This window comes from Parus major, chromosome 10 (assembly GCF_001522545.3).
Source record: "Parus major isolate Abel chromosome 10, Parus_major1.1, whole genome shotgun sequence".
NCBI classification, from domain to species: domain Eukaryota; kingdom Metazoa; phylum Chordata; class Aves; order Passeriformes; family Paridae; genus Parus; species Parus major.
In genome coordinates, this window is record NC_031779.1 from 18086849 (window position 1) to 18106864 (window position 20016).

Genomic DNA, 20016 nt, shown 5'->3' on the forward strand with positions numbered 1-20016 from the left:
CATCCATCATCCATCATCCATCATCCATCCATCATCCATCCATCCATCCATCCTTCCATCCTCCCTGAAGGGACCTTTCCCAACCCATTGCCCAGGCACCTTGGGGATCCTTTGTCACAGCTTAGGGGACTCTTTGGATAGGATTTGGCTGCCTGGGGAATAATCTGAACCTGTGAAGATGGGAGAACTTGTGCAGCCCCCCAGTCTGGACAGCGGGCATGTGGAAAACTGGGATTAACTGCACAGGGCTCATGGTTTCCAGCCCAGCAAATCCCAGCTGTGAGAGATTTTTTTGTGCAGGATGTGAGGATCTGTGCATCTCAGGAGTCAGGCACTGCCTGTTGGCTCGTGATCCTCTCACACTGGGACTCCACTGGAAATTCATCTTTTCCAGTGGAGGGTGTACAGAACTTCACCTCTCTCCTGCCCTCCAGCAGCTCGGCTCCAACATGCTCCATACAGCCAAAAGGAACAATGCTCTGGCACAATAAAACTGATGAATAAAAGCAGAAAATCCTAGCTTTGGGAGGGCTTTTTCCCCTCCATGAAATCCAGTGAAAACAAACACAAATAAAACCTTCATTAAAAAAATTGGATTTTGCATACTAAAAGTCAGCAAACCTGAGCTGGATTTCTGTCAACAAGCATTCTAATCCCCCTCACCACCAGGGAACAGTTTTCTGCTTTGTATGAAAAGTATGCCCAATACCAGCCAGTTATCTGCAATTTAAAAAAATCCATTCCTACAGTACCAGTTACCTAAACATGGTTATTAAAAAATGGAGAGAATTCAATAAAGAAAGCAAGCAAGAGATCACACCCTCCCTCCCGCTTCCCGTAAATCAGGGCAGCACTTGCTGGCAAAAAAAAACTAGACTGACTTTACAACACTTGAATATCTGCCTGGTTTAGTGTTTAGGTTTAACTGCAGAGCCCTTTAGTGTCAGCAAGGCAATGAATACAGCATCATATAATTAAATGTATTCAGGAGGAAAGTAGTGTGGAGAGTACAAAAGATGATCATCAACCTCTGAACAAGAATATTTTTTTATGCAGTCAGCACTTTTCACCTAATAGAGTATCACAAAACACATTTATCCAGGAGGGACCTCTCCAAAACCAGGGGATTGGATTTAGACTGGGTAAAGCAGGTAGATTATCAAGGCAGGTAAATCACATCTGTACCAGAGGGATTTCGTGTGTCCAGAGGGTTTCCAGCTGGGAAACCAAGTCCTCTCTATTAAAGCAATTTAAACTTGGAATTTAAACCTGGAATAAGGCCACTGCAGATTTATAGAGGTGAGGCAGGGAGCAAACTCTCAGAATATTTTAAATTTTGGGGAAGCTGTAAAGAGTCAAACATCTGTGGGGATCATTGCTGTCACTATAACCAGCTTTGATCAGCTGCTGTTTTAAAATGCTCCAAAACACATGGCCAGATCATAACGAAATATCCTCAAAGGTAAAATGGGACAGCACCCTGTGCATTATTTCAGGTTAGTGGGAATTATTTACATGCCTGAGGAGTACATCTCTGGCACATGTGCTCCCCATGATGTGCCCAACAATCTACTCATGTCCAAACTGGGGATGGAAGGTGGCTAAATGTGAAAATACCAAACCATAACCCTTGAATATACTGGTACAGATTAAAAAAAAAAGCTGGTTTTTTTTTTTTGCCTTTTTTAAATGAATCAAAATTGGGGTTACCACTGTGGCAAAGGGAAGATTTTGACACACTGAGTGCAGTTCCACCATTTCCTTGCCCAGATTTGGGCAGAGCAGATCAGTGGCTGACAGAAGCCATTTGGAAATACAGATTAGCATTTCAGTGCCAGGCAGGGACCTTCAGAGAGGGAGCCCAGAGCTGCCTGTCAATTCTGCACCAGTTATTTAATGGAAATATCTTTGCCTGGAAATTTGAGATGATTTCTGTTCTATCCACACAGTCTGAGTGCCACAGTCCAAGATCCACCTTGTAAAACAGCTGTGGCCTCCTGACTTTTTTGCAATAATAAATGTAGGTTGTGGTTGTCAAGTCTGAACAGCTCTGCAAAAAAGGCCATCAGCTAAAACAGGAAATAAAAGGCATCACTTATACCTTCAGCCTCTATGATGTTTTCTGGCAAGAAGATCCACAGTTTAATTATAAATACAAAGGAGAAGAAACATCTTTATCTGCTTGCTTCAAACCTACTGCCTTTTACTGATTTTTAATTGGGAAACTTCTTATACTGTGATAAGTAGCAAGAATGCATTCCTTTTTCCCCTTCCCCCATGGAGTGAGAGACCTCTCACATTCCTACCCTCGGTGACCCCTTCTCTAAGCAGAATCATCCCACTGTTATTCCCATTTTATGGGAGCCATTTCACAACTTAATTACGCATTCTGTGAAAAGCACTCTCTTTGTTTTTAACCTGCTGTGCAATCATTTAATTGGTTGGCCCTTGTTCCTGTGTTATTAGAAATAGTAAATAACCATTCCTTGTTCATGTTCTGTGCACCATCCCCAGTTCCACAGATCTCTATCGTGTCCCTCCTCAGCCATCTGTTTTTGGAGCCGAGTTCCCGCTTATCGAGTGACTCTCTATAGAAATCATTCCATATAAAAGATGATCTTTGTCACCATTTCCATTCTATCCTTTATAAGCAGGAATCAGCCAAGCTGTGTGCAGTAATTTGAGAACTGGATATATTATGGATTTACACAATACCGAAAAAATGGCTTTTCTATCCTATTTTATTCTCATCCTGATCATTCTAACTATTCTGTCAGGCGCTCTGGATTCATTTGAGTTTTTCAGACTCATTGAGGGGTTGAGTTTTTCAGAAAACTACCCACAGTGATTGCCTGATCTCTTTCCCTGAATAGCAGGAATTAAATTAGAATTCAACTTTTGTTTATTTACTTAACATTATTTTCCTATCATCTATTACTCTGCATTGTTAAACACTGAATTTCAACATACCCATTCATTCAGGAACAGGAATCTGTCCCCAAATTTGCTACTGCCTTGACAATTCCAATAGTTTTGCATTATTTGTAAACCTCCTTTTCGATTTTTTCCACAGCTGTATTGAGCAATTAAGGACAATAACTGGTTCAAAGCAGTCCCTCAGTGCACACCTGAACTCGTGTCCACACCCCGAAGGACTGAGTCCAGGAGGGGCTAAAAGTGCTGGAAACAGAAGGATTTCTCAACTTTCTATGGATTAAAAGGATGGATAGAAGGATTGCTCCTTGCTGTGAGCACTGGAGCCATGGAAGTTTCAATGTGGATGGAAAACACGAAGGAACAGGGCTGATGCTGCAAACAGCTGTGGAGGACCTTGGGGCTGAGCTGCAGGATCCACAGGTGAGAGGATTAAAGGAAAAAAACAGCATCTAAAAATGAAAATATGTCAACTCAAAGCCAATAGGTTTTGTGATGTAATTCTGAAAAGCTGGTAAATAACCAGGTGACCACACAGGCTGATAAGAGATATCCCCTTCAAACTCTCAGATATTCCTAAATCAAAACCCTATGGCAAGAGAGTTTGAGGTCTGGTAAAATTTCAGTTGCTCTTTGGCATAAGAAAATAAAACCAGGATTTTTCATTTATATATGTCTGATTGTGAAAGACAAAGTCTTTGAAAGTACAGTTGCACAGAAAATAAAATGCAAAACTAAACCTGTGACTTAAACCCTGTCCTTAGGAGCTTTTAATGAAGTCAGTTTGCAATTCGAACTGCCGGGAGAGTCAGCTACCAACACACTCACACACAGAACTATAGAAAGTGTGGATAAAGATATATACATTTGGAAGCCTAATAGATGAAAGGAGGCACTGCTATTGGCAAGCAGTTCATCCCTCTGCAAAATTCAGATCAAATAACTCAGTCTGAGCAGAATATTGAGCTCTACTGGTTCTGAATGAGGCTACAGGAAGGGAAATGCAATTTGACATAGCCACATTGCCAATTAAGGATAAAACACATGAAATATGTCAACTAGCAACAAAGGCAGAGGCTTTCAGGCTTTCTGTACCAAGTTGGTTCCTTTGGACCCACTTATGAAAACTTTGGAGTTATTCGGGTAAATAAAACTGCAGCAGAGCCCAGTAAAAGTAAATATGAGAAGAAAGAGAGGAGCTGGGACTTGCTCAGAGTTCTTAGCAAATGATAAACTCTGTATGTGAGTGAATAAGTTCTCATTAGTAGAGGCAGACACTGAGATACACTTGTGTATCTGGGACAATCCCAGCAAAGGCAGCAGTTGTGTTCAGGTAAACTTGGGCTGGCAAAGTAGAATTTGAGCTGTCACAATTCCTGGAGCTTGTGCATTGACAAGAGAGCGAGCAGTGAAAAATGAAATGGAATAGCTCATAAAAGGCTCTGAAAAGTTCCACTGAATTCAAAGCAAGGGCTGCAGTTTGCACAGCTGAGCGGGAGCCACTGTGTCCTGTGCGTTCAGTGACCTTGTTAAACACCGTGGTACAAGAGTTCAGCTGCTCTAAAGCATCCACAGGATGGGCTGAGGTGGGAGCAGAGCCTTTGTTGCTGCTCCTGCAGCCGGGGGAACTCAGGCTCCAGAGCGCCGCCGCTCCCGCACAAATCCCTAATTGCTGCAGAGGAGCCTGGGGAGAGAACAGCACCAGGCCTGACTGACAGCACTGATATCAAAAACCTCTATAAAACTGATATAAAACACTGATATCAAAATCAATAGGGGAGCGGCTTGGTCTGAAAGCCTGGAATACACAGGTGGTCTCCCCGTAATGATCTTCCCTGTTGGCACAGGAATGGAGATTATCTCCTCCTGTAATTCAGCAGAGCCAGAGGAATCCCTTTGTGAGTTGTTACTGAAATCCTGGCTTAGCCCACATGCAGCTCCCTTGCACTGAGGTGATGTCCATTGTTCCCTGAATGACGTGTGGCAGTGTCACCCCACAGCTGGACTGATTTTGTGTGACAGTGTCACCCCACAGCTGGACTGATTTTGTGTGGCAGTGTCACCTCACAGCTGGACTGATTTCCCAACCCCACCTGCTGTTTGGGAAAGGTGCAGGACAGGCTGGGTGGCTCACAGTGCTCACCAGGGGTGCTGCTCCAAAAGCTCTCACTACCTGTGCTCTTTGTCCCCAGAAAAAGCCCTGCAGGGATCTCGAGATGGATCACACAGCCACGTCACCAGGCTTGACCTGAAGCAATGGTTTGTGAAGGGAAAATGGTAAAAAAGCTCAATGTGCCAGGAAATTTGCTGGTGGCTGCTGATGGAAGTGGGGATTGTGATGTACACACTGATCCACAGGGAGCTGGACTGAGACCAAGTCATTCCATGCAGGAATGGAATGGCCAAGGGAAGATCATTCTCAGTCTGTACTGATCACACTGAGTAGCTTTGGGATGAAAAATTTTAGTCTGTTATTAGCCTAAATGGACTACAAAAAATCAAAACACAGCCACTGCATACACACAAATGTTCTCTGTATGCACTAAGAAGTGGGTAAGAAAATTCAGATGTCATCAATGAAAAGGGACATCAAGATGTGATTCAGTGGCAGTTTTCATCTGGTCTGTGACTGTACAAAAATCTTGATAAGTACAAATGATCTGTGTTCAGCTCTATTTCTGTGGAAAATGTACCAAAACATTGTGTATGAGATGTTTTGATTTCTGCTAGTAAACTCCAACTTGCAGCCCAGATAACAGGAAAACTTCTGTCCAATGGGAAAGTGTCAGTTCCTTCATTCAAAAATCATTTTCCCAGCTCACTCTTAGGCTGTATGGAACAGAGAGGTTTTGTTGACTGCTCAAGATCCACTTCTTGTTCCACATCCACTTGTAAATCAATTTGTAAACTCCAAAAAACAATCAGCTGAGCTTTCAGACTTATCTTTATCTAGGAGATACCAAGAAATGCAAATTCACAGGAGAGTGCATTCCTCAGAGACCAAAACCAGGCAGGAGGGATCTGGGATGCAGCCATAGTTAGTGTAGGGGGCCTGCCTGCATTGTTCTGACTGTCTGTTTTTTATCTTTATTCACTTTTTAAATACCAGGTGAATATAATTTTTGACTTCCATCATGGTTTTCCCAGGGCACAGCTACATCTTCAATTTTTTAAGGTTAGTTTAGTTGAATTTCCCATATCTCTGCCTTTCACATCACCTCCAGACCTAAAACCGACACTGATATCTGTTATCAAAGAAATTGCTTTTCCTTCTTGCTGGCTTTGACAAAACAAACCTCTCAAACCTGCTCAGAACACTTTGAATCTGCCAGGTCTTCCTGGTGACTCTTCAGCTGCATCTCACAGCTCCCTGTATCCAAGCAGGGATTTTCCCTCTTGAGCTGTTTCTGGACAATCCTCCTGTCCTTTCCCCTGCCTATGTCTCTTTACTTCAGAGGTAGCTGAGGAATTAGTCAGGGCTGCAGTGGGATATTCACAAACTTCTTAAAATTAATTCTGCTGGATAACTGAGGTGAAACAAAGGAAAAAACACTAATTGGGAAAGAATTCAAAGGCTGGCAGAATGGGAATCAATTTCTTCTATGGCTTGACTTAATACTCAACCTTTGCTGAGGCAAAACCCTTTTCTTTTTTAGGGAATGTGATCCATGGTACTTTGAACCTGGTTATGCAGTCAGGGGATGAAGTGAGTCTGAGGTCCCTGAGCCCACCTGGGTGTCCTTTGCCAGGTAAAGCATCAAAGGAGACCTGACAGCGTTACTGCAGCAAGGCAGGAGAGGCTGGAGGACCGAGGATAGAAATCAGTGGCAAACAAGGCTCTTGTAGCTCCACAACTTCTAAGACAACTTGTTTTACTTTTCTTATCAATTAATAATTCATGCCCTGCCAGCTGCAGGCCATGCTCAGACCCACCTGCACAGTGAGGGTGCCTCTCCTCGTCCCCTCTGCCTCTGCTCCTCGGCCTCCTCCATGGGTTTGAGACGTTGGGTCATGGACACAAATGGGAGACCAGTGAGGAGAAAATGCATCTTCCCCCTGCACCTGGGTAATTCATGAAACGAGACCCTGCAAACCATTCCTGTTGCCTGTGATACTCCAGTTAATTGGACAACTGCTGTGCCAGAAACCTCTCCCCCACCTACAGCAAGTAAAATTTATACTGGTGGCTGGTAACAAGAACATCTTGATAAAATGGCTGAATTTATTTTATACCTAGAAATGAAAAGAGCTCTTAACAAAGGGGGGTAACTGATATGCTCGGTAAATCAAGGATAAAAGGACACAGGCTCTATTGAAGATTTTTTCCCCTCGTCTTTTCTTTTTAAACCTTTTGATGAGGTGCCCTGTTGCTCTGCGATGAGCTTCCACTGAAGTACTTTTGGAATTATCTCAAAGAGAAATGGATCATTTAAATGAGTTAAAGCCCCCAAACCAGATCCGCTATCTCCGGCCTTATGTTCATTTTTTATATTAAGAATTTTGTGAAATTTATAAAATAATTTTGCTACCAAACCACGGGCTTATTACACAAAGAAGTCTCATCCGTTTTTTCCCCTACTTCCTTGTGAAGTGGTGAAGAATGATACATTTAGAATAAAGATGAAAGTTAATATGTAGGAGAGAGGGAATACTCTGATAAATTTGTACCTTGTGTGTTTAGAAAACACCTATAGGCAATAATGCTTCAAATTTCTCCAGACCTACCTGGGACTTGGGTCCTTCAGGGAAAATTCAGTTGAAGATAAGATAAGGTGCTCCTCTCTATTTACTCTGTTTTTTTTCTTTTAGACAACAGAGAGAATTTTAAAGGTGTAGGATAGGAGAACAGGCATATACTTTTCTAAATATAAAGATTGTTTTTTCTCTCCTGTATGTTTTTTTCAGGGAACAAGAGATAAGGTATATGCCAGAAGGAAGCCTGTTACATCTGGAACACTCAACAGACTGGATCTCTAAGTGTTCAGACCTCTAAAGGACCATAATCATGGTCCTTCCCATTCTATGGAACAGTAAATTGGTCATTTTACTCAGTGAGTAGGTACAGAGCAGGCTAAGACTGGTCTTTGTGTGGGTGTTTGTACTGACCAAGAGATTATCCATTGCAAAATTTGGTGTGCATTTGCTGTGCATTTGAATAGCTTTAGAGCACTATAATTTATACTTATTTTTACTAAGTGCTCGAGCTACTGTTCATTGTGTGCTACGAGGGCTGACTTTTACTCAATGTGCAGGTAGGTTGTAAAGTTTTACTCTGATGTAAACCCTGGGAGCAATTTGTACCCCTGTGGTAGAGAAAGCATTATGTTGAGAAATTCAGGCATGCCAGACAAAATTATGGACTTACAGACCCAAATGAAGCCTGTGTTTCAGTGCTTAAGTGCCCAGATTCCCACTGAGCCCAGCCAGAGACCCATACACATAAGCACCTCTATAAGGATGTATTTGAAAGGCATTAATTGTGCTTTTAAAATGCAATTTTGATACAAAGCCAACAGAAGATGCAAATAGCTATAGATGCACAACCCTGGGATAAATCTTGGAAAGCTTTAGGGAGTCCAAGAGCCATTCCAAAAGCTGAAAAATCTTCTAGTAAGAGATCACCACTGTTGTAGTTTCCATACTTTGCAGCGTGTGATTGGCTCGTGTGGGATCTACCAATATAGTGAAGAAATAGAGAAATGTCAGAATGGATTCTTTCATTTTGGTGATGAAGTGCTTGCTCTGCTTGCCAGCACGCAGGGTTCAATAAAAGCAGACAGGTCTTCAAAAAATAGCAGCATAAATAGATGAACTCTTTAAAGTAATATAAGTTCTGTCATCTGGATGTGAAATATAGACCTAAGTGCCCACTGAAGTACAAGCTGACCGCACGTTCCACAGAGAAGTGTTAAAAGTTTTCTCGGAGTGTCTTGGGCTGAGAAATGTTTTAACTACATCTCTCCTTGCCACAACACACAGAATGGAAGCTTTTGAAGTTAAACCCATTTTTCAAAAGAAGAAAACAAAGCATCCATAAAGAAACAAAGGCATAGCACAGGATGAGGTCTCTAGATAGCCACTGCTTTCAGGGAAGCTGCAATTAGCTGTGCAATCGAGAAGGTGAATTTAGTTGTATCTCAATAGCATTTATAATGATTTCAGCAGCTAAAATGCTGATAGGTATGTGCAGGGGGTTGGTTTCAAGATTTTCTTGTGAGACACGAGGTCAGGATTCCTGTGGTCTCCTGTCATATTTAATTCATATCCTCTGGCCTTCTCCACCACGTTTATTGAATTACAGGAATAAAATTCAGTGAACCAAAAACAAAAGAGGGGAGAGAGGACATGGCAAGTCCCACTTTCTTTTATGTCCCTCCTGCACACCTGAGTTCAGTGGACTTACAGGAGAACATGTTGGAGCAGAATTTGGAAGGAGGGGGAGGTACAATTTAGTATAACCCCTCTCACCATCCCCACAATTTCATCCAGATAATTTATTGCAAGAAGCAGCCATTTCCACACAGGAGGGAGGATCCAATTTCTACCAGTCAAGACTCTCCCCTGGTGCTTTTTGGGGCTGATCTGTGCACTCCCTGTGTGTGTTTGCCAGGTTCCTTCTGGTCACAAAAGAGATGGCAGCAGAACAGCTTTACAAAACCATTCTTCAGAAGAGCATTCTGGCAATTCATCACTTCAGTGCTAAGAGGAAACCCTCAAATATGTTAAAAGTCCCAGTTGGAGGGAAATGCCCTCTTGGCGTGCTTGTAATGATGATTCCCTGCAATCATCCGAGTTAAACTGATACAGCCTTTATCCTTCCTTACAAGTGGGATGCAGGAAGCAAAGCATTCCCAACAGGCCTGTGGAGAATGGGGAGTAGGTCTGTGATTTTGGGGAGGATTTTATTGTGTTTCCTCTACTATGATCCTGTTTTCATTGCCCTGTATGCTGCCTCCAACAACTGCCTGGTTTGGGTTGTAGATCCCTCAGCTCTGCACAGTGGTTCAGAACCTGCAGAGGTAAAACAGAGCTTTCCCTTCATGGGATCACAGTCACAGCAGCACCTCACACAAATATCCTGCTCCCCAACAACAGCTTTGTCATTTGGGTTTAGAGCCAGACATATGCAAATCTGGCTCTTGAGTCTGACCCAAAACATGCGCAGAAAAAATAAGACAGAAGATGTTTTGAAATTCTATCCTAAACTGCAAGCTCACCACTATTTAGCTTGGGCATTTTAATTTTTGGAAATGTCACAGCTAATAAATAATGTATTTTCTTTAAGCTATCGTATACATTTTTATGTTACAACTCAAATCTTCTTAAATTTCCAAAAATTAAGTGCTCCGCTCACGTACGTGGCAGCCTATGGGATGGCTGCATTTTCACTTAATACATTTAATAAAGGTGACCAGATGCTTTGTGTTTTTAATGGCTTGTTCTGCATCCCAACAAAATGTCCCTGTTTTGGCTGCGAGAGCAGATGATTCATCCTGAAACCCAGCCCAGCTGCCCTGACACAGGGAGGGTGAGTTAAAAACCCACCATCTGTGCTGGAGGAGTGGGCAGGAGGAGTGCTTTGTCAGGAAAACACTGTCCTTCCTTGGGCACCGCGTATTCCAGGCAATTGTAATCCCAAAGTCCTGTGGATCCAACCTCTCTGCCTTTGCAGATAAATTCTGCAGTTCTATCCCATCTCCCACCATTTTCTCTTCCTTCCCCCTTCCTGAGAAGCCCCTCAGACTGCTCTGCCCTAGGATCACACGTAGATCAAACATTGCTGTAAAATGTAAGATGTTGCTCCTGGTTTTATCCTTCCCAATTATGTGGCAAAATTCCTGCCCGTGTGGCTGTCTCAGCCAAATCTCATGCTTGAAAAAGCAAGAGGGATTAATTTATGTTTTTTGTGAATAATTAGCTCTGCCCAGCTCTGCTTTAGCACCGCTCCACTGCCAGCTCTGCCAGAGGACACATCCTGAGCTCGGAACCGGCGCTCGCGGACTCGCCCAACTCAAGGGCAAAGCTCTACCCCCAGGCAAAGCTCCCCTGCTCCCTCAGCAAGAGCCAGGCAGGAATATCTGAAGGGACAGCCTGGCTTGGAGCACATCATTGGGAAAAGGCACTTCCAGCCTGCTTCTGGCCCCACAGCCTTTTCCAGCTGCCCTCCTCCCTGCCCGGAGCATCCCGGCAGGACAATGCCCCAGGGGGGAGGAAAAGGTTCCCAGCAACTTCTCTGCACAGCCTGTGTTCTGCAGCACTTGGAAGAACCATTGCAGCTCATCTGGCATGCACACGAATGACAAATATGCTTCAGAGGCAATAAATTAGCAATTTCAAGGCTTTACTTCCCCTCATGGACTAATTGCCAGAGATTATAGTATATTATGTGAGAGCAATGATACTAATGCCTAAATATGCTTCAGTGATTATAGAGCTATCCTCAATAACCAAGCTGTTTAAATGTCAATGCAAGAAAGCTCTTTATTATGAGATTAAATATTATTTTGAAGCAATGCAATAGGAACTTCCCAGGCTTTCTGCCTGCACTAATGCTGCCTTGGGGCAATGTATATTGGACAAGGTATGCTTTTTTAAAATGTGTACAGTAAAGAGTCCCTAAATGCTTTTGTACTGCAAATTTGGACAGCATTCCCAATAACAAGGAGGATCTTGGCATCTTTTTATTTTGTAGTTGTTACTAACATGCTGCTGCCTTCATGCTTCCTCTACTTGTGTGTCAACTACTGTATAGAGAAGATAGATTCTTGTTTTCTGTTTGTGGAGCTGGGAATCAAACCTCAAAGACATTTGTTTCCCTCCCCAACTCTTAGTACCATTATCTCGCACAGATTCTTTTGAGTCCAGCCCCTTACACCTAAATAAATCTGTTAATATCTGGCATTGAGACAACCCCTGGAAATCAGTGGAAGTTCCAACTTTTAGGTTCAGCTGATGACATGAGGCAGAGAAAAAAAAAGTGTCTTTAAGCCATAACTCCGATTGCACAGCTCTGCAGATGCCAGTTGGGGATCACCAGCTCAGGTGTGGAATTAGAAGGAAAGGAGGCAAAAAAGTCTTTGGCATGCCACTAATGTCATTCAGGACCTCCACCCTATGGATCTGTCCCAGCTGGGTAGCCTGATTGATTTCTGGTAAATACAGTAATTATAACTCATAATTGTTATAATAGTATAGAAAACATAGATAGGCCTGTGGGGATAGATCATGTAAAATGAAGGACAGAGAAAGCCAACTTTTTGTGAAATTTGGTGGAATTCACTCTTTAAAGTATTTTTTTTTCCTTCAGGAAGTATTGTTTTTTAAACACAGCCTGCACTTCTCCTCCATGGTGTGCTCCTGAAGGGGAGAAGCTTCATACACAGATAACCAGGGAATTTACTGGCCAGAATTCCATTCTGCCCAGCCTCAGCAGGACTGGACACATGGATCCATGTCCCAGTACATTCTGCTGCAGCCTGGCAATAAACTCTTAACTCAGAATTTTTGATGTTTTCATCTTGGCTGGTTTCTTCAGCCATTTTACATCTCACCTATAAAATGCAATGCTTGTTTACCTCAGAATGTCTGAAGCTCTTTCTGATGCTCAGGTAAAAGACACCTGCCACACAGGCTCAGAAAAGACATAAATTGCTCTATCATTTGCAACATTTTAAAATATCTTCATCTATTAAAATCACAGTCTGACTGACAAGGAACATGCTGAATGGCCATGAGAATTCTTTCTCTGCTCTTCCAGGCAGACAATAACCTGACACCTTTTTTGTTATGTCTTGACTTAGAATATACTATGGGAAACCATATCTTTATCTTTACAATAGCAGTAAACTTAGAAAAGGGATGTTAAGTAAACAACCAGCAGCCACAGACCAACCCTGCTCAAAGGACAGTGATATGGAATGCGCGAAAATAATCCACATTTGGCTGCTTTTATGCAAATATTATTTCAAATCAGATTAAAACCCTCTTTTATTTTTGGAGCCATTTTCTGAAGCCCCTCCCAGGCCCAGCCCCACTCACCATGAAGCCTGGGGCGCAGATGCAGCTCCCGGTGATGCTGTCACAGTCGGCCCCGTTGTGGCAGGGACAGGGCACCCGGCAGCCCTCGCCGTAATAACCCACGGGACACGTCTCGTTGCAGTAGAGCCCAGCCCAGCCAGCCTTGCAGCTGCACTCCCCAGACAGAGGATGACAACTAATGAAGAAACAGATGTTGATGAGATGTGGGCAAGAAGGAAAAACACAGCCCAGAACATTCCATGTGTCACACTAAAAACAGGCCAAGCCTGGAAACTCTTTAGGCTGGGGGATATGAGCAGCTGTATAATTTGGGAGGTGAATAGAGAATCTGGTGCCAAATAGTCCATCATTTCCAAACATCTGGGAACTGCCACAGCACTGGGTAGTCTACACCTTGAAGTTTATGCTCTTCCATTCTCAAATCAATGTGAGCTGGATTACTGGCATCAACCACACCATTAATCCTTACAAGCTGTAGGACAGGTATGTGCTGCACTATTTGGCTGTAATGCAGCCAGCTAAAGATATTCAGGGATAGGAGAAATTCCAGTGGGTGGAGGAATGCAATCAAGAGAGCTGTGAAGATAAACCTGAGTTCAAGGGCACAGCATTCCTATTCCTATTCCTATTCCTATTCCTATTCCTATTCCTATTCCTATTCCTATTCCTATTCCTATTCCTATTCCTATTCCTATTCCTATTCCTATTCTGTTCTGTCCCGCTGTCATTTGTGTTTTGAAAGTGAGTGCCACCTCAGCAGAACTTTCCAGCAGGCACAGGTAGAAAGGAAAGTGCTCTGGAAGGGAAAACTGTTCTTGGAAGAAGAGTTTTGCAGGGAATATTCAGCCATTGTGACCAGAACTGATCAGCACCTGAAGCCTTGGGATTTACTTGGGACAGGAGTTAACAGGAGCCCTGGGACTAAGTCACAGCTGTGCAGGGAAATGAGTCAAGTTTCTTTTTGCTGCATAATGAACAACATTAATCCTCTGGCTTTCATTTCTATTCAGTCAATTCCACACTACTGTGAGAGCACATGGAGAGAAAAGGAGAAAGGAGAATTGAGCCCAAAAGACTGGACAATGCATGGTCCTTCTGCATCCATAGGTGCAGCACTCACCCCTCTGCATCAAACAGTTTATCTTTATTGGGCATTTTCCTCCTTGAGGTTTCCTTGGGGCACCACCTTCCCACAGCAGGAGGCTGGGGCTGGGAGAGGAGGGGAAGGAAGGCTGGAGAAGCTCCTGGTTTGCAGGGATGGAGACTGGCTGAGGCCAGCTGGGAGTGTGAGGCTGCACCTGAGAGCTCAGCATGCTCTGTGCCCTCTGCACCACAGCGCTGCACAGTGATGCCACTGTTCAGTCCTCAGTGAGAGAGATGAGAAATAATATTGCCAGAAATCCTGTTTTCTTAACTCTCAGAACAAGAAGAATAGACTTCTGCAAGGTGGGATCTTTCCAGGCTGTCTCCTGGTTTTTTGCATCCCAGAAACAATTGCTTTTCCTTTATGATTATTTATTGCTACAGTTTAAGATTGCAGACATGACTGAATGGGTTTCTTTACACCTATAAAATTAATATTGTATATGTTAATTTTCAAGGTAACCTCATAAAATGTAATTTCCAGCTATGTTTCAGGAAATTTCTGGTAGGAGAGGTTGGTCATATAGTATTGCTACTAAAAAGGATCAAATTTTCTAAGTGTCAAATGTTTCATCATAAATAGTGTTTTACTGACTAATTAAAACAATTCATCAGCATAACAAACTCCCATCCGTGACAAAGTAGTCCCTGAAATTATGGTCTTCCACAAAGCACCTCTTAACATTCAGATGAAAATAATAAAAGCTCAGGTTTCCCCCCTGTGTCTATTAATCATTACCTAATAGGAGCAGAAAGCTCAACATTAAAGAAGGATTTTGAAATGAATTTTGTGTTTCTCTCTTTCCACTACTGCTACATGTGTCATGTGCTTCCATGAGAACTGCATTTGGTGGGTAAATGAAATATTTCAAAGGCAATGCATGACCAGGGCAGTGTGAATCAGTCTATGACAATTCAGCAGAAAATACTACACTCACTCAGAATTTTTACTTCGAGGTTGGCTCCCTCATCAGCATGGGATACAAGCTGTGTTTAAAGGGCTAAAACTCATCCTGACATGCACTAAAACAAGAACCAAAACCAAACAGGCTTTTCCAGAAGAATCTGCTGGAGACAGGGAACTTGCACTCCAAAACAAAGGCCAGTAGAAGCTTGAGGGCGTATTCTGCCCCACCAAAGCCTTGTCCACGTTCCATGGGACTGTGAGCCAGGACAATCCCAGGCAGAGGTTTGGGTCCCTCCATCCACAGAATCTTCCCACTGAAGAAAGGATAATTTTGTTATCAGCCTGAGCAGATCAGGATTCTGTTTTTCTCCAACTCCAAAGCCCTTGTTTGACAATCCAGGTGCCTGATGCAGCATTAACTTGAGGAAGGCTGAGATTGCTTTCCCAAAATGCACAAGGCAGCTGTTCTCTTCCCAATCCTGCCAGGGAATCTTGGCCACCTAACTGACTCTTCTACCTTCATTTTTCCCATTTCTAAATGATGCCTTTCTTCCCTTGGAAACCCTTTCAAGATCTGCAGCTGGTATCACCAAATAGTACAAAGGTTTTATATTAATTATTTTTTCTCTCTGGTTTGTGTGAACTGTTCCACTAATTAAAGTGAGCAGAGTTACACATTAAATATATTGCAGCTCATGATGTAGGAATAGTGGATGTGTGGATGTCTGTGTGTATTAGGAAGGTTTCTCTTCTGCTGCAATTTTGTACAACCACATTCTGGTCTAAGTATGTACCTAGATATAGAACAGAGCCAGGAAATTCACCTCTCACCCACCCAAACATCCATGCATCCAGACTGCCCAGTGAATTAAATGCTATTTAGACTGAGGCTGAAACATTTGAGGCAGAATAAAGCTTGAATAGAAAATACAGCTAGAAATTCTTATAAATATCTGTATAATTCCTCCCCTCTGGTTCTGAGTGCACCTTCCCAGGCCATGTGTCCATGTAACATTTTGCCAGCAGGGGTCACAGTGCATGTGAGGCATTTCTCCAGCTCCCAATAAACTGAAATTAATGAACACAAACAATTCTTCTGCAGAAGGATCACTGAAGGATGAGTGAGAGAATGGGAGGGTTCCAAAAGGATCCCAAAGGCAAACCCACCAACATCTGTTTTCCAATCCTTGCTGGGAGCAGCAAGGGAACCTCATACTCTTTGAAGAATTTGGCAGTGTTATCCTTTGTAGTTTGTATTGAATCTTAACAACTTTTATTTCTTCAACTCTCCTGCATCACAGGAAGAAGCAGAGTAGAAACCAGGAGTGAACACAGGCAGCCAAGTGTTCCTGTGGCTCCAGGCCAAGCAGAGGTGGAGCAGAGCTGTCCACACATCAGGGCTGACAAGGAAAGAGTTCCAGGGCTCCTGCTGCACTTTGAAAGCTACTGTACAATCCCTGCCTTTTGAGCCACGTTTACAGCAATAAAAGATTTATTTTTAAAAATTATATCAGCTGAATTGAAAAGAATAAATGCATTTTGACCTTTAAATTTTTTAAACATCTAATTTTGAGGAAAACTGAGGAAACCAGGTAAACTTCTCAAGGCGAATTAGAAGTGTTTTAGACAGCACAGTCTGTTCCAAATTCTGAATTTCTTCTCTACACATCTTTCAGCCAAAGCAACACCTTCCCAGTGAATTTCCCAATTTTCTGTTTATACAGCAGCACCAGTCATCTCATTTTCATTATCAGCAGCCTAATCCTTATTTTACAGTATTTCTGTTTTATGTTGTCCACACTACATCCAGTCTCCCTTACTAAAATGCCTCTTGCTTTAAAGCAGTGGCCACAGTGAGACTGCAGGGCCACTCCTTCAGTCCAGCACATTACTGACTCAGATCTAGGCAGAACTTCATGGAAGCTCCAGGGGGTTTGGTCCTCCCCAACTTGCCAGTGTTGAGGCATTAACTGGAGACTGTGGAGATCTTCCCATTCCATTGGACTTTGTCTCAGTGGCTTCCTTCCTTCTCACATCTCTGACCAAGGGCACCTGGTGCCCCAGGCTGGCTCCACACCGGTGCTCAGGAAGGGTGGGTGGCCAGGAATATTCTGGCTGTTCATTTCCCTCACTCCCAGACAGAAGAACAAGCCAGGATTATTCCCTTCCAGCCACTGTAGGCTGTTTCAACATGGACTTTTTGCTGAGGGAAGTTTTTTGCAGGTGTATCCCTTCCTGTGGAAGGACAGTCCAAGTCACCACCACATTCTAAATCACCTAATTGTGGGGTTGTTCAAAGTCCTGTACAAAGTGCCTTTCAGTGTGCTTTGATGCAGAAATTATTGGATGATGTCCTTCAGTCATTACCATGCTGGAGGTTAGACTAGATGATCACTCTGATGTCTTCAGACATTAAAATAGATAGATCTATGGAAATGGAAAAGCTGATTGTGTATTTCCTGCTGTTCCTCCTCAGCTACTCCTCAAAGCCCTCAGAACTTTCCATTCCAGTCAACTCTCCAGCAACCAGATCAAACGAGACAAATCCAGAGACAGGAGTTTCTTTCACCTTCTACAAGTGTTTAATAATTATCCTCCACACTTGGGATCACAAGTAGTCAACAGCTCAAACTGCTCCTGGGGAAAATAGATGGCTGTGGGCAAATGAGTCACTTTGGAAGAGCCCAGTTTCAGAAAGGACAAACACTCAGGGAGGAATGGGAAGAGGTGGGTGGGAAGAGAAGTGCACTGTATGGGACTGGTTAAACAATCAGCACAAAGATTTGTTCAGAATATGGAGTGCCTTTGGAAAAGGTCACTTTCCATCAGCTCTGACGCTCCTTGGCTCAGCAATTGACAACACTGCAGAGCTGCTAGAAAAGTGGAGAGCTGAAATCCTACGGAAGAATGAAAGAACATTTACTGATCTACAGCTTGCTGGTATCTCTTTGTTCCATAACAGCAGTGATAAGATGTAGGAAAAAGGAAGATTTTATCAACAGAGAGACCAGACTCATTTATTAAGGAACCAGAGATACCATCTCAGCAGAGAATGCTGCAAGGGACGCTGACGGAGCAGTGTTGGGAGGGAAGGAATAAAATGTTCCCGTCAGACAGCAACCAGGCACAGGCAGGGTGTGTAGGAATGACCACATGCCCAGAAAAGAGCTGGGAGAGGTTTCAATCCTCCCCATTTCTGAGCTCTCTCAAACCTCTCTGAGACCTCTACTTTTCTCACAGCTGGAAGGTGCAAGCCTGTTCTTTCAGGAAAGATCCTCTAGCAGACCCTCAGAGCACCTCCCAGGCAGTTCTGAGTAACACAGGGTGAATTCTTTCAGCCTCCAACCCATGGTCTTACCCCACCTAAAAGACTCCTCATGAAGTGAGCACACAGCAGAGGAACTGCAGCCAAACTCAGCCTTGCCAGTGGCCTGCAGTCCTTCCACTCTATTTCTACCTTTATGGAAACAAGCAGGTTTCTGCAGGCTCAGGAGGGGTGAAGACACAAGTGTCAGCTGCTGACCATGAGCACATTCTCACTCTCCTGTACACCTGAAGAACAGTTTACACTGAGGAGAAATTCAGCTTGGATTTACCACAGGTGCTGCAGTGATGTGACACGCAGGAATTTATCCCTCAGCTCACTCTGCAGTAATTCCTGAGGCATCCCCCATGCTCAGCACAACACAGCACTAACCTTTTGTGTATAATGTGCAGCTCATGCCTCAGGGATGGTATTTTTGCAGTGATTTCATGATACACAACATAATCAGAAGCGATGGGAGACTCTTGTACAGAGCTCCCTGGGAGCCTCAAACCTTTTGGATCCTGGCTGTCAAACCCAGCTGAGCTGGAGCTCTCTTCCTGCACAGGAGTTGTATCACAACAATTACAAGTTTTTAAATAATCCATTGTGAGCTCTGACTTTCAGTTAAGCAAAGCCTCACCACTCACAGCTGAATTCACAAGGAAAATCACCTGTTTATTTCCAAGACTGAGACAAATAGGGTCTATCTCAAGTGCACAGACAGATTTGCCTGAAGTGTTTGTGTGTGTGTGTCTGTGAGTGCACACAAATGAGGTGCCATTTCTTGCATACATAATTGAGTGTGGATATTTTAGCAGCAGCAAGATGGCAAGATGGCTTTGTCAGCATCAGCAGGACAGTCAGGTCCCCACCTGTCTGCTTCCAAATTGAAGAATATCTGTATCAAGGGCATTTTTGCCTGGGCATCAATTATCTCCACCTCCCCCTGAAACCTCCACAACCCTAAACTGGCTCTGCCTGCTGAACAGGAATGGGCAGAGAGAGGAGGGAATCCAGTGAGAGCTGAAGGACTCAGCATTGTGCAGGTGAGGAAATGTGGCTCCTGTCCATCACACAGCTCAGGCCAGCGGGGTTTGGCCCTCCAGGCTCCCCTTACTGCAAACCAGGGAGTGAGGATTCTCCAAACAGCAATTCCAGCAGTCAGTAAACAAGGCAAGGAGTTACTTAAGGTAACAAAGAGGATAATAGGGAAGAGTCTTAAATTCTTCCTTCTTTACAATGTTTGGAAAACTTATTCAAGCCTGCAATGGGAAAGTAAATTCAAAGTACTCAAGTCTGTTTGTGGATCTGTCTCATAGTAAAGAGAACCTCAAGAATCAGATCTTTAAAAAAGCAAAAAAGGGAATAAAACATCAAACCCTGACCTTTTAAGTGAGGCTTATTCCATTGTAGGTATAATTCCCTGATATTTATTTTCCTGAATATTTTCCTCATACACAAAGAGAAAGAAGAGCAAAAACAGGCTCACGTGAGGAGTCTATTTTGACAATGTCAACTGTGTTACAGTTCCACAGACTGACTCAGGGATATTGATTTCAGTCTATTTATACATCTGTCTCAAGTGTTTCCAACAAGGTAATTTGCCATGAGACATCAACTGAAGCAAATTAGGTTTCATGCTGAAAGTCCCCTTGCTGTCTATAGATCTAACAAGCAAACCCATGTC

At 43.2% G+C, this 20016-nt stretch overlaps 1 protein-coding gene across 7 annotated transcripts in view; it reads right to left on the reverse strand.

Moving 5' to 3' along the window:
* Positions 1–20016, reverse strand: part of MEGF11 (multiple EGF like domains 11) — a 253689-nt gene that overhangs the window by 61354 nt on the left and 172319 nt on the right. For all 7 annotated transcript variants that reach the window (XR_004498864.1, XR_004498863.1, XM_033516902.1 and 4 more), the window contains one exon: positions 12973–13147. Coding sequence is in view for 5 of the 7 variants with exons in the window: in XM_033516902.1 (XP_033372793.1) it covers positions 12973–13147 (175 nt within the window). In the remaining 2 variants the exon portion in view is untranslated. The remainder of the gene's footprint in view (positions 1–12972; positions 13148–20016) is intronic.